The 15008-nt window shown below is 37.2% G+C and overlaps 2 protein-coding genes and 1 long non-coding RNA gene across 7 annotated transcripts in view; 2 read left to right on the top strand and 1 right to left on the bottom strand.

Annotated features, from left to right (window-relative positions):
- The first annotated feature begins 850 nt into the window (after positions 1-850).
- Positions 851-3090, top strand: LOC131435262 (organic cation transporter protein). Its single transcript, XM_058602950.1, has 3 exons — positions 851-1479; positions 1540-2663; positions 2727-3090. Exons 1-3 carry the CDS (start codon positions 1316-1318, stop codon positions 3077-3079), a joined length of 1641 nt encoding a protein of 546 aa, XP_058458933.1. The 5' UTR covers positions 851-1315; the 3' UTR covers positions 3080-3090.
- LOC131435263 (major facilitator superfamily domain-containing protein 8-like) overlaps positions 3071-15008 on the bottom strand; it is a 51556-nt gene continuing 39618 nt past the window's right edge. For 4 of the 5 annotated variants that reach the window (XM_058602951.1, XM_058602954.1, XM_058602955.1 and 1 more), the window contains exon 3: positions 3071-3776. In XM_058602951.1, coding sequence (XP_058458934.1) covers positions 3143-3776 — 634 coding nt within the window. In that variant the 3' untranslated portion in view covers positions 3071-3142. Of the gene's footprint in view, positions 3777-8376; positions 9033-9096; positions 9531-15008 lie in introns of those variants that run through there. The other variant, XM_058602953.1, reaches the window with a different exon arrangement.
- LOC131435266 (uncharacterized) lies at positions 9807-10785 on the top strand. The gene is made up of 3 exons (XR_009230472.1): positions 9807-10162; positions 10213-10298; positions 10363-10785. It is a non-coding gene; the product is annotated as an uncharacterized LOC131435266 (long non-coding RNA).

A 15008-nucleotide genomic window follows, 5' to 3' on the forward strand; every position in this document is an offset into this window, starting at 1 on the left:
TTCAACCTCTCCGTCCGAAATGTCGCAGGCAAACTGCAAGTGTCATTTACAACCGTACATCGAACTTACAAACAAACCAGAATGTCGATCCCCAAAGAGGCGATAACTCCAAATCGTAACGATAAGCAAAACAAATCGGTCTGAATAAAATCGCGTGATGCAGTTCAAGGTAAAGTGATGATCCACTTCTAGGGAAATGTAGACCATGGAGGCTGTGCAAAGCTTGATGGAAGGGGCAAGCAAAAGGCTCGGTAATTTGCAGTGGCTGTAGAGGAAACTTGATTGAATATTCTTTCTTAATTATGTATAAATTCTACTTTGAAAGAGCATGATTTGTCTCTGGATTAATAAAAAGTTCTCGGTCACATATTATTGTATGGCCAATTTTCTATCGTAACACCCTTGACAATCACTAAGTTTCAGAACTGTATCTGTATTAAAGCATCCTTTGTAGCATTTGTCCAAAATTTGACTTATTTGATCGACGAATTGGTTTCAAAGATAGGAACCTATGATTTTTCATAACTGGACTAATAAAGGAGGATTTTATCAGAAAATCTAATCTTGGTAATGTAAATGATCGCATCCAAAATTTCGCAGTAATCCAGTACAAAATTGTATGAATAGTTTTTCACTCAACCCATGTTATCATTGTCCATCTCCATAATGCTATCTAATCAATTAACCAGCACCAGCCCGAACCGAACAAAGAATTGTAAGAAACAAAATATGCGTTTACCTAGCGCCAACATGATCCAATCTACGACCGCGCCAAAACAACCACCGGCCCGACATCAGCTGATAGTAATTCGATGAATCGTTCAGTTCAGTATTCTGGTTATTCATCTGGTCGGCCCACTCAGTTCAGTACAACGCTAGACACAACCGCGAACGATTCGTATTACTCTCAGTTGTTTGATTTTACATCTTTTTTTTTTGCATCATTTACCAAGAGAAAGTGATTACTACACGTTCTCGTTCGGCCGTGGAATCATTTGAACGTTCTAATCGATACCGGGTTATTCAGCATGGCCTTTGACCACGTGTCTGATTGTTTCCAATTAGCAGACAATTGGCTGTCGCATATACAGCAGTCGATTTAAACTTTTGGAAAACAGTGAAACCAGTGCTCGCCTGTTTATCAATCTTCTTTGAATTTCAAGAAGCGCATGCGCTCGCTTTACTCCGTTTCGTCCTGAAATAGAATTATTCATTCCACTTGATGTGCAACGTGCACGCATGAGGCAATCGACCGAGTGAATTTCGTGTTTTGTATAGCAAAAGTAGTGCATGGGGACAGTTGTCATAGGTCAAAATGCCGAAATCCGAAGATGACATTGATCTTGATGGAGTTCTGAACGAAATCGGCCAGTTCGGTCGCTTCCAAATACGACAGTATGCGCTGATGATCATTCCGATAATTTTCAACGCTTTCTTCACACTCAGCTACGTGTTTACTGCAGGGAATCTAGAATACAGGTATTAGAGCTAACGAAAATGAAATTGCAACGATAAGCCCATGTCTTATGTTTATTCTAGATGCCACGTACCTGGATGTGACGATGCTCTCACCAGCTATCATCCAGAATGGCTGAATTACTCGGTTCCTTTCAAGAATGGGATGCCGGCACAATGCGAACGATTCCAGGTGATATCTAACACGAGCTTACAGGATTTCTATTGTGATTCGGAGGCCTTTGATAGAAGCACTACTATTGAGTGCATCGATTTCGTGTACTCAAATGATGAAGTAACGATAGTCAAAGATTTCAACATAAATTGCCCAAAAAATGACTGGAAACTGACCTTAGTGGGTACGGTGAACAACATAGGACAGTTCGTGGCACTTCCAATCGCAGGATACTTATCTGATCGATTCGGCCGTCGTTTGGTATTACTGTTGAGTGTAGCGGCCAGCGCAATTTTCGGTTTAATACGATCCTACGCTACGAGTTACGAAATGTTCATCATCATGGAGTTTCTTGATCCGGCCATAGGTTCGACCATGTACACTACAGCCTTTATTCTAGCTTTAGAACTGGTGGGTCCCAATATGCGAGTCTCCGGTAACAACGTAATATCCTGTGCCTTTTCATTCGGTGAAGCAACTCTCGGACTGCTTGCCATGTTTTTCCGTAACTGGCGGACATTACTGAAAATATTATACATACCTGGATTGGTCTCGTTGCCACTTTTATGGATGACATCGGAAAGCGTGCGTTGGCTGCTCTCCAAAGGCGACCGGGAAAAGGCCTTCAGTATTCTCAAGAAAGCAGCCAAAATGAACGGAAAAAGTTTGTCTCCCTCGGCTGTCGAAGGTTTCTACCCGACAAGTGAAAAAGATTCATCATCGGAAGAGCTAGAGAATACTAATTTTTTCTATTTACTTGCTGATGCATTTCGCAATCCCGGTCTTCTACTAAGAGTTGCAAACTGTTCATTTTGTTGGTTGACCAATGTGCTCGTTTACTACGGCTTAAGTTTAAACTCTGTTACACTGGCAGGAGACAAATATTTGAACTTCATTTTGGTATCGCTAATAGAACTTCCCGGTTTCCTAATCATGCAACTGATTCTGGATCGAGTAGGACGAAGAAAAATGTTGTGTTGCACAATGCTGTTATGCGGACTGTTCTGCTTACTAGCGGAATTTATTCCCACGGGTAAGCATCGACTCAAAAAATGTTCTACTCGAATCATAGACTAATGCAGTGTTATATTTCTAGAAAATACCTGGCTAAGTTTGATCATGTTTCTTGTGAGCAAAATGGCAATTACCATATCCTTCGGAACACTGTATATATACACCGTAGAAATCTTTCCAACGAACTTACGGCAGAGCTTACTTTCGCTCTGTTCAATGTTCGGTAGAATCGGATCTATGATCGCACCCCAAACCCCTCTACTGGCTAAGGTATGGTCACCACTGCCGATGGTTTTATTCGGTGGAATGGGCATAACATCTGGGTTGGCAATTCTACAATTTCCAGAAACGTTAAACATTCAGCTACCGAACACCGTCCAAGAAGCAATGAGTATGAATTCGGATGATAGAAACAATAAAGATCAATTTTCCTAGCAAAAATAAAATTTATTTTCTATTACATAAGTACAGATCACAGCTACGCATTTTGTGAGACTACTATTGTTTAGTAGAACTAAGTACTTTAAGTTCTTCCACCGAGTCGGGTTTAGAAGGTTGAAGACGATTTCGATAAACCCACATCCACAGGAATATAATCCCTGAAAGGACAGTACTAGCACCAAACGTCCAGTAGGTTCCAACGATCACGTAGGCAGTAACCGAACCTGGACCGACAATTCGAGCAGCACTTCCTGCGCAGGTCAACAGTGCCATCCAAGTTCCTTGAGGTCTTGGGCCGAGTAATTTCGAAAACACTGCCTGACTCAATGTCGTTCCAATAGAGAATGCTATGCACAACAGTGTGTAGGATATCGTAAACTGGATTTTCGTTACCGGCGGTATCGATTGACACCACTCCTGCGTGGGCGGACATCCGGTGGTGCTATTAACGTCGATATACGCTGTTATAGGTTTTGTTCCAACAGGTATCATCAACAGCTGACTGAGGAATAGGGCTAACATCGCTCCGTACACGAGCACACCAATTTCACTGAAGCGTTTACATAGTGGGTCCAGCACCAGAAACAGAATACAAGATATCAGAGCTCCAGCTGTCATCAGAATACCCAAATAAAACAAGGATTCCTCATTGGTCCAGCCAAACTGATCCAGAGCTATTGGTGATAGTAATCTGTAGAAATAAAATAAAAAAAAAACATTTATCATCGATTGCTTTCTATTAGTTATAAAGTAACGTTATTTCAAACCCACTCCTAATAACAGATCTGGCTATCTTACTGTTTAGTGCAAATACTGAACAGTTCAGAATTGTGCGTGCAATTTTTTCCTAAACGTTAGCGTTAACAGCTCGAATGAACTCAGACAATTGTCAATTAAAAAAGATAATCTTCAAAAGTAATAAAATGTTTGCCTTATCTCGTTGCTACTAGCATTGAATAATGCTATAGATTAGGTAAAACCAGTTTTGACTAGTAGCATCCACAACCGTTGTACTACACATATTTTACACTTTGGAAGGAATCAGGAGACTGGCTGTTCGGGTTGTTCTGAAGTTGATCATATACCTTATGATAAAAAAAGAACCGGAATTTTCATTTTAAAATTCCCGCGCTTGTCCAATCGGTAAACTTTTATTCTCTCAACTTTTATACACATTCTGTCAAATTTTGACGCATATCGTACGATTAGTTTTTGTTTGGCGTCTATACAAAGAAGTTGAAAAATTTTCGTGTAACGATTTTTATAATGGATGAAAATTTAGAACAACGTGCGTGCATCAAATTTTGTGTTGCAAATGGATTAAAGTGTTCCGAAACGTTGAAAATGTTAGAAAAGGCCTTTAGTGAATCGTGTCTAGGAAAAACACAGGCATACGAGTGGTATAAACGCTTCAAAGGTGGTCGTACAAGCATGGATCATGATGAGATCCCTTGAATCGGCGAAGCAAATCGTGTTGCAAAATCGTTCTGTACCGATTAGAGAGATTGCTGTTTTGTTGGGCAACTCTTATGCATCAGCCGAACACATTTTAACTGATGTTTTGGGATTGAAACGCGTCGCTTCTCGGCTGGTGCCAAAAAAGCTGAATTTCATTCAAAACAGCGTCGTGTTGATGTGGCCAAAGAGATGATTTCCAACGCAGATAGTGACCCCAGATTCATCGAATGCATCATAACTGGTGATGAGGTATGGATCTATGAATATTACGTCGAAACCGCACAACAATCGACCAAATGGCGCTTCGAAGGCGAGCCGTTGTTCTAAATTTTCATCCATTATAAAAATCGCCACACGAAAATTTTTCAACTTCTTTATATAGACGCCAAACAAAAACTAATCGTACGATATGCGTCAAAATTTGACAGAATGTGTATAAAAGTGTTGCCAACGTTGAGAGAATAAAAGTTTACCGATTGGACAAGCGCGGGAATTTAAAATGAAAATTTCGGTTCTTTTTTTATCATAAGGTACAAATGACTATCATGATAAAAATTTCCAAAGTTGTTTAAAAATACATTTCTTATAATTCCAGGATTGAGAAATTTGACAATATAAAGCTAACAGAGTTGATAGTTTTACTTGTTTCATTTTGCATCGTTTGATAAGTAGATTGTTTACGAATTTAAAGCCGATGATAGGAGAGGTGCTGGCAGACTAGTCCGCTCGGAAATATGATCTACATAGGAGGAGATAAAGTCAGTTTCAAAAACCTACGTAGAAGTGGTGAAAAGTCTAAAATGGAACTTACTTCTTATTCTCAGAATCTTTTACACGGATTCTCACATCCCGTAAATAAAATGAAAAATTTCAATGCAATTGAATTTTAACCTGATTCTACTTCCAGTTCCAAATTACAGAATACATATACATATACAGAGTTCAACAATCGAGGTGCTACATTGAAACAAACAGATAAATTGCTTGAAACAAAAGTAGCATAAACTTATTCATGTTCATCTAAAACAAATTACTTTTTGAAATTCGTAAGTCAAGCTCAGCTTTCATTAAAGGGTAATCCTATTTGTGTGCTTAGGGCACTTAACCGGTCTTACTTTTCTTTACGTTGCGTCATAGACTCATCAGTGCACAAAAGTTTATGTTGAACTGTTATGCCACCTAGAATCTCCTGAATTGGCCAGTATAAACCAAAGACAATGTTTTTGTTTCAGCACGTTAGTAAAAATGTTGCACTTAGGTGCAAAACCAAAAAGTGTTTAGCAAATTGCATTAACTTTACGCCTGCTTAGGTGTTTATGTTGGAGTGACAAAACAGTTCAACATAAACTGTTATGCACTGACGAGTCTAAGACGATACCTAAAGAAAGTAAGTTCACCTTCTTCACCCCTGAGTTTTAACCACTCGCCAAAGACGAGCGTCAGATGAGATTAGAAGGAACTCAGCGAAGGATCTCTCGACGATCTTCATCGTAGGTAGTGTCACTGCCGTAGTTCGACGTACCTAACTATATCGTTTGTTGGCACTTCCGATCTCCATGTATTCTGCACATACGTAAATCGGACAGCTCACGAACTATGCCCTTCTGCGGTATTTCTGTTTGTAACAAGCCAACCACTACGTCTCTGTTCGAGATTTTCATTTTTCCGAATAACACTTGATTACAAAAGTAACACATACATCCGGTGAACAGTGGTCCTAATTCATAATTTTGAGGGACAAAAAGCTGTGACATCTCCAGGAAAAATAATCAGGGTTGGTGATGCCATCTTTGAATACAGATAGTATTAGAGTGACTCCTATTAGTAAGGTGATAGTGCTTTTCAAATGTGTGGAGATAATGGATTGCACTCCTATAAAGTTTCTAATAACAAACAGCAGAAGACGCCATTGTAGTATCTCTAACGGTTTTATTTTAACGACTAGGGTGTTCCTAAGAAAACTTGTATCGTAAATTGTACACATTCAGGAAGCACTTTTCGAACTGAATCTATGAGTAAAACTAGTTCAAAACTGGTTGTTTTAAAACGGATAATCTTCATAATAAAAGCATCCTGCTAATACCTATATCCAAGTAAAACTAAGACACAACATTTTTAGTACCCCTAAATCCACTGTGTGCTGCCAGCTAAGTCACAATGTGAACAAAACAATAAAGAGCCTTCCAATACAATTTCGTATGCAAACTAGTAATAACGTAATAATGAAGTAATGAAGCAGTTCAATTGCCGAACCCTGCAAGTGACAATACAAAAAAGCATATCAAATCTTTTGAACAAGTCGATTCAATTTGAAGCTCGGTTTGAGTGATGGCCAGATAAACGTTCTCCTTCCTAATCAATCGAAGCAATTTTTTATGAGTTCCATATTAATTCATACAAAGGTTTCCTGACTCAACTAGCTAGGGTCATGCGAAACTTCTAGTTTTTGGTAAACAATAATTATTGGAAGACTAGATCACAATTCAGCAGATTAAAAGTAATACAATGACAGTTTTTCTAAATCTGTAACGTGCTAAAGCTGCACAAAAATCTGAGTACTTTAAATTTCATGTCGAAATATTGGTATATTATTTATAATAAGAAGTTTCAAATAATACTACAGAAAAAACTTTAACGATGCCTTTTCTCATAAATTATTCTTTCGGTCAGTTTTCTAATACTTGAAAAAGCATTTAATCATATCTTTTAGAGTTCAATTGATATCCATAAACTTGTCATTGTAGGGCTATAGTCATAGTCATCTCACAGTTAGAGTCGCCATGTTATTTTACCAATTACTTGACTTTCAATCAACAAATTATAATGATATCGGTTGCAATATCTTTGCTTCGACTCTAAGAAGCAATATCGCAAAAAAGTAGTTCGAAAATTGTTCAACACTGCTGTTATAGAGGCGCGAAAACTCGAAGCGAATGCTCCTAATTTCATCTTACTCTTCAAGTCAATCTATCAAACAGAGACAACAGATCTCACTCTAACTAATGGTTTTCGTATATGAGATGGCTATTGGAGCTGAGATGAATGGAGGTACTGTTACCCTACATCATTTTTGTACAAGTAACAGGGCACTAGCTGTTTTTAAAAAAACATTCTTGAGTCGGACTAGTCTATATACGGGTAAAATGATTGGTTTGCCTTACTGAAAACGAGTACAAAGTTTCTTCAAATTCGGAGCAAGTTGAACTTGGTTTTAGCACTTTTTTTGCTATTGATTACTGGAATTGCTCGACTGCAACCTTATTTATCAGACTTTGTTCGTCCTTCAAGCACTGGGTTGCGGTTGACAGTTAATCATAATAGCTTGAACTTCTCATGTCGTAAAACTGTGTTTGAAAAGTCACAGACAGCAGTGTACCAAAGTACCAAAGTACAATAAAAAGTCTCCCCTGTAACCTTATCATGGTACAGAACGATTTTATTTTTGTTCTTGTAAGAAAAGTTGTAAATATTCAACATCATTTAGTTCCCAGAACAATATAAAACCAAACCTATGTCCAACATTACTGTATTGGTATCAATTAGATGAAACGTTAATGCAACGAATTCTTTCCACTGATTTGTACCCGCAGATAGAGAAAAAAATTTAAATTGGCAGAACGAACTGACAATCAATCTACTTTAATTTATTCAATATAAAATCAATGATCACTTTTATATGCATTGCCACCGACATACATTGTTCATTCATCACTAACTGTTCTGTTTATGGTACAAGAACTCTTAGAAAATCTCCAATCTCAAAACTGTATCACCCTTCGAATTATACCGTCAATAGAAAAATGCATACTGCTAAATCACATCCAAACACTTACGTCTGAAACGCCACGTAAACGAACATCAGCACCGAAAACCCAACGATCATTAAGGTGATCGAGAAATATTGCAACTGCATTGATTTCCACGTTTCCTTGGCAGTTGCTGTCCCTAAGGTTTTCATTGCTTCCTTCACAGCAATAGGACTATCTTGGAATATCCATGGCATAACCAGCACAATGTTCAGCAGTCCAAGCGCAGCACATATCCAACCAGAAATTGTGTACATGTTCACCCGAAACCACCCCAGAAAACTGAATCCTTCTTCTCCAAGCTCGGCGAAAATTGACTGGAAAATCGGTCCAACCATCAGGCCTAAACTTTGTGCCAGTGCCATATAGGAAATCGTTTTCGTTCTTTCCGAAACCATGGTCGCTGAAGAAATGTAGGCTCGGCATATCGTTACTGCCGATGATCCAACTCCAACCAGCGCTCTGGACAACAACAAAATGTAGCCCCGATTACTCGGAAATTCCCCCAACAAGGCATAGATCACGCTCCCTACAGTGAAAACTGCTGCCAGTAAAACTAGTGGCACTCGCATCGATGATAGCTTGTTCGTCCACCATCCAAACAAAGGACTAAATATCAGCTGTCCTAATGGAGTTACTGCAAATACGTACGCCAAAAACACCTTACTGACTGATGGTTCCAGCTGCAATCGAAATATGTCAGCCAACTGATTGTGTTTAGACATTATTTTATTTTATAAACATTACTGTTTTCAGATAAGGCCACAGTCCAGTGGCAACTATTCCGAATGCTAGAAACATGAGGTACCCTACGAAATATACCACACGAATCGAAATCCATCGCTGGCGGTACTCAGTCGCTGTTTCTAAACCCAAAACGCGTTCCTTCTCCGGTTGGTTCAATGAAATCCATTGTAAAATGTGCTCCATCGTCACTCAGCTCACATGACCTACCGCAAGTTTGTAACACGGAATGTACGATTGTTCCCACGCGACCGGCAGGCGTTCCGAAACTGTTCGATAACAACCTATCAGCTAAACACCCAAATTGCAATTGACCACTATCTATTCGATCGGGGAACCCTTTATCGAAATGATGTAGTTGTGTTTGTGTAAATATACCAATAGGCAGGGAAAAATGCCAGTAACGTTTTCCGTAGGGTGCAGAGGCGACGTCTTTTCACATGAAAGTTCATTATTGATATAAATCTAGATTTCCAATTCCGAGAGGCAATCATCTTCATATGAATAATTGTAGAATCACAATGGGTAAAAACAGACAGTCTAGGACAGAACCACTCATTCATGGGAATATTTCGCCCAAGCAAATGACCATGGCACCCCATCCGATATCAACATCAACATCCCACCGAAGATAAAAATCTTCAATCGATGGAGATGCCTGCGATTTTTTGTCTACCAGTTTAAAGCTGGTATCTCTTTGACCACTGTCCCGCTGCTATGAATTGCCATTCATGACGTATCTACATATGAGCTACACTGAGTGAACAGCATGATACCACAATCTATCGAAGAGTTCGAGCAAGTCAACGATTGAGTGGGATGCAACACGCAAACCAATTAACTTTAAATTAAACGCGCTATCGCTGCCAGCTCGGCGACTCTCAGTTTTGCGCGCGCTTCGATTATTTATGAGCATGTAGACAATCGCAAATCACATCCGCTTGGCTTGAAGAACGAATCAAAACGACACTCCAGCCAGTGTGTGGCGGTTTGAACTCATGCGAGCTACTATTACTACTCGACTTAGGCTTGTAAGGCGATGTAGAGCTTTCTATGAACTTAATTCTTGGTGAGTTATATACATTTACTACGATTGCACTAAACCACTTCTTTTTCCAGTGATTGTCGTTTGGAGGTACGGCAAAGCAAAAAATGCAGCCAAACGTGTTCAGGTGAGCTGAGGAGAGGTTACAACAAAAACGTTTGTAAGTTTCTCTCTACTTACTGCTAGTGTGTTCGTGGGAAAGGATAAAAACATATTTCTTTTAGGCGTCTGCCCGACTTGAGTGACTAACAGGGTGTTTGATCCTATGTTCATAATACTAGAAAGCGCATATGCACAAATTATGTCAGCTAAATATGTCAAGCATATTACTCTCCCTCTCTTCTTTTTTCTACAATTTATGTGAAGTGAATTCCACAATGTATTTACAGTAATGGATTCGTCTGATGAATTGATTTATCGTCCTTCTTTCTGAACTTTATCCTCCATACTATCGCGACAGTTTATCAATACAACATTGTTGACCTACCTACACGCGTCCTAGGAAATAGGTTCCAGATAAACCACAGGAACTTTGTATGAGGTGGTCTCTATCATTTTGAATCTAAGTTTGTAAAAATCGGTTCAGTCATCTTTGAGAAAAATTATGTATAAAAACGTTACATACGTACAAATTCACACAGTTAAAGCCGGAGTTAAAAAAGATAAATAAAAATAATAATAATAATAATAATATTTTTTATTATTATTATTATTATTATTATTATTATTATTATTATTATTATTATTATTATTATTATTATTATTATTATTATTATTATTATTATTATTATTATTATTATTATTATTATTATTATTATTATTATTATTATTATTATTATTATTATTATTATTATTATTATTATTGATAGTGCACCATATTACAAATGGATCAATACTATGACTAAATTCCATGCATTGAAATTCGAATTGCTACCGCTTTAACCATGTTAGTCAGATTTTGCTCTCGCAACTATTTTCTGTTCTGTATAAAAATAGACCTTGCTTGAAAGAGATTTGGATCAAATGATAAGATCATCGGTTAGACTGGAGAGTTTTTGTTTTTTTGAGACAAAGGAAATGTGGTGTAAAAATATCAGAACAATTGTATAACTCTTGAAGGAGAGTGCTTTAATGAATAAAATTCAAATTTGGAACAAAAGGGTTGTATTTTTCATCAGATTGGGTAAGTAAAGTAAATTGACTCCCACCCCCATCGGTCTATTGGAGTGTACGCGCTTGATTAACATAAACTTAAAACAGGTTCAATTACCCGCTAACTAAATTCTAAAAACGGTGGACGGGTATAGTGTAATGGGGGGACGGGATTAGTCGATACCTTTTACGCATTTCACCCGGGTTCGATCCCCGCACATAAGGTCAGAAAGCTTTTCTGGCCCGAAGACATGAATGACCTTATGAATAAATTCTCTATAATTGAAACAAAAGAATTCAAAAATTGTACACTTAATATCCTGATTCAACACGCATCCTCTTGGAGGAAACAAGCACCCTGTATAGGCATGCCGAAACTACTGGCGTTACCAGTATACGTTAATATGCACATATGCTGATATATTTCTAAAATCAAAGTGCTGTAATGTTCTTCACAAACAAGGAACTAACACATGACGTAAGTAGGTTGCACTTTTAACTCCCAGCAATTCATCTAACTAACAGTAGAATACTTTAATGTTGAAAACAAATTTAACACCACTAGATACAGTACGATGTATGTGGATAAGTGAGTTATTAATGCAACAAACAATGGTTCAGGAATAAGCCTTCCTTACAAACAAAACCACAAGACACTTGTTCTAATTCATATAGAAACCATTAGATAAATAAATCCCGAGTTGGCGATTCAATGCATAATGCGCTGGTCTTACAAATCAGTTGTCGTATGTTCGAGTCCCGACCTGGAAGAATTAGTGTCAGTAGGATCGTAGCACCAGTCACTCAATGGCTCTGTACGATATGAATCGGCAGTGAATTCTGTTGAAACAAAATGTCAAATTCTACAAAAGGAATTTAATTTCATGGCTTTGCATCAAATTAATAGTCAAATAAATAGAAAAGAATACTAACAATATTCGGTAAACTAAAGTTTTACTGAATCGGTATCCAGTCGTTTCTCACGAAAACAACGACACTAACTTCATTTGAATCTACATCATTTCGTCTTACCGAAAGTTTTCTTTTCGTTTTCGGTTTTGTTTCAAATGGGCAAAAAAAATCTTTGAATCCAAAAGGATGAAAAATTTATTTTGGAAGAACCGGTTAAGTTGTTATCCGGTATTTGTTCGGTATAAATTGCAATTGCAATTCATATAAAGCACATTGCAAGCTCTTCAACTACCTCGGTATCTTAGAGGTTAAGCAGTGTGCCTTCAAAATTAGATTATTAAATGAAAAAATAGTGATTCAACATAAAAACTCCCAATAGCTGCAAAGCGGGAAAGGTCCATTTTATCAAATTATTTCTCGACAAATATACACAAAAAATTATGCCACAAATAAAAATAAGTAGCGAAATCTGAGGAAACAAAAGGTGATACGCTATGTAATAGCAAGACTCTATTTATCCTTGGATAGTTAAAAAATAGCAATGAATTCGATACAAATAAATACTTCTCTAATAACGCGAGCAATATAATTAAATCGAATAAACTCAGAATTTTGTTTTGGTGAACTCAGTGAGAGTATTTTTAAAAGTAAAAATCTTTTGTATATGTCATATTAGTGGTGACATTATGGCACTTATTGCATTTGCATTCAAAACGTAGATGCTGAAATTAGTGTGAATAATATAATAGATGTATATTAAGTATTGTTTATTGATAATTACTCTTTGTTATTTTAGAATGCCATCCAATCAAATAGGTTTGTCTTACGCGCTGATGTAGATCGTTAGCTTATGCTAAATAATAAATCTCATCATAGAATGAGGCTTACGTCTTATTATGCTGAACAGGAAAGGTTTGTGCTTAAGAAATTACAAAGAATCTACAAAAAAATGCGAACACTTTTAAACGTTCCCAGAACTTCATTACAATCCCAGTACTTGAGCTTTAACTTGAGCTTGAGCGACCACCCCTGGCTACTTTTTCCCCTATTCCAGCAGTAGAAGTTTTGAGCGCTGTCTGGCAAAGAAATGCTTGAGAGCAACATAAATCACGATTTTTTATACTGTTACATGCATTTGTTTTTAGGTACCCAAAAGACTGTGTACAGCATGATATTTTGCCTCGGACCGATTTTAGCACGGTTCGTTTTTGGCAACATAATCGTTCGAATATGCCATATGTAAACCAGATGATGGAAGAATTTTCGAGTTGAAAGCAATTCCATAATTATATTGATTTAAACTATTTACAGCAATAAATGCTGGAAGAACATAACAGCCATATACCATTCGAATCAGTTCATCGAGATCAGCAAATGCGTGTGTGACAAATAATTTCACTCAATTTTTTTCCGAGATGACTCAACCGTTTTCTACAAACTCAGATTCATATGAAAAGTCGTATACTCCCAAACAAGGTTCCTGAATTATGTTTGGTTCCGACATCTGGTTCCGGAACTACAGGATGATATGTGAATCGAAATTAAAACTGTGTAACTCATTTTTCTCGTTGTAAAGTTTTAAGATTCTATAAAACATCTTGTTTTTCAGTCAGATCCGACTTCTGGTTTAGGGGATACAGGGTGATTAGTATAAAAATGTCTATTTCACATAAATTAATCAGGTTTATCGGGTTAGCAGATTTGGATAGTCGATAACCAAATAAACTTATTTCAGTTTTAGTGGTAATGAGTTTTCGATTCGGATTCAATTCGAACTACGATTTCTCAAAGATGTCTCCACTGATTTTCAAATATTTTGAAACAAATGTAAACTGTACTCAGGTGACTTCGGATACACCGATTTTCGAACTCCGGTTCCAGTATCGAATCGTTTCTCAAAGCTCAATCGTTTTCACAAAAAAGCCAAATCGACAAAGACAAAATTAATAAATTTGATCCAATTCTGACTTCCGATTTTGGAATTATAGGATGATGAATTTCTAAAATTCAAACCTATATAGAAGATGACAATCTCGAAAAGCTTCAAAGTGGGACTCAAATCTATTGCAATTTATTTGCCATATTAATTTATGGCCATACGAATCGGTTTGAGCTGATTCCTGAATATCGGCTCTGGAAGTACCTTAAATAACCGTAAACTCTAAAGTGGAACTTACTTCGACATCTCATGGAATGTTCAAACAATTATCACACGTTTAGATTCCAATTCGATCCGATTAGCAGTTTCGACATTACAGAGGAATGAGTGATTAAAATCTCAAATCGCCGCTTAAAACGACGGTCATTAATATAATGTCATGAGAACTAAGACACCGAAGAATATTCATGAAAAAAAACATATGCGAATTGATAAAAAAAAAGGTATCATCTCACTGCTAGGTGGATTAAGCACGTTATTACTTCAATTTTCTGCATCATGATCTATTTTTACCTGGAGCTGTTAGCGGAATATATTCAATAGTTGCACTATTTATGTACCATTTAATTCCACTATTTCACTGTCACGTTATCACACTTTCTCAAAGTCACTACACTTTAATGAAACATAACAAACGTTACAATACAGATACGCGTATTTCGGAATGTTATTTACATCCTTCAGTGTATCGGTTTTATAAGTTTGTTATAAACATAACAAATGGTACATAAATGGTACATGAATAGTGCAACTATTGCATCATGATATTTCTCGCAGGATAACAATCTGAAACATATGTTTGTGGAATTAAGTATTTATCATCATGAGGTCTTGGTCATCCACTTTAAAAGATATTATCCTGTCAAA

Source organism: Malaya genurostris, chromosome 3, assembly GCF_030247185.1.
Source record: "Malaya genurostris strain Urasoe2022 chromosome 3, Malgen_1.1, whole genome shotgun sequence".
In the NCBI taxonomy this organism is placed as follows: domain Eukaryota; kingdom Metazoa; phylum Arthropoda; class Insecta; order Diptera; family Culicidae; genus Malaya; species Malaya genurostris.

Excerpts from the sequence above, each read along its gene's own strand:
- LOC131435262 (XM_058602950.1), top strand. The coding sequence starts at position 1,316 with ATGCCGAAATCCGAAGATGACATTGATCTTGATGGAGTTCTGAACGAA. Across the intron at positions 1,480-1,539 it reads GCAGGGAATCTAGAATACAG|ATGCCACGTACCTGGATGTG; the intron begins GTATTAGAGCTA and ends TGTTTATTCTAG. Across the intron at positions 2,664-2,726 it reads AGCGGAATTTATTCCCACGG|AAAATACCTGGCTAAGTTTG; the intron begins GTAAGCATCGAC and ends TTATATTTCTAG.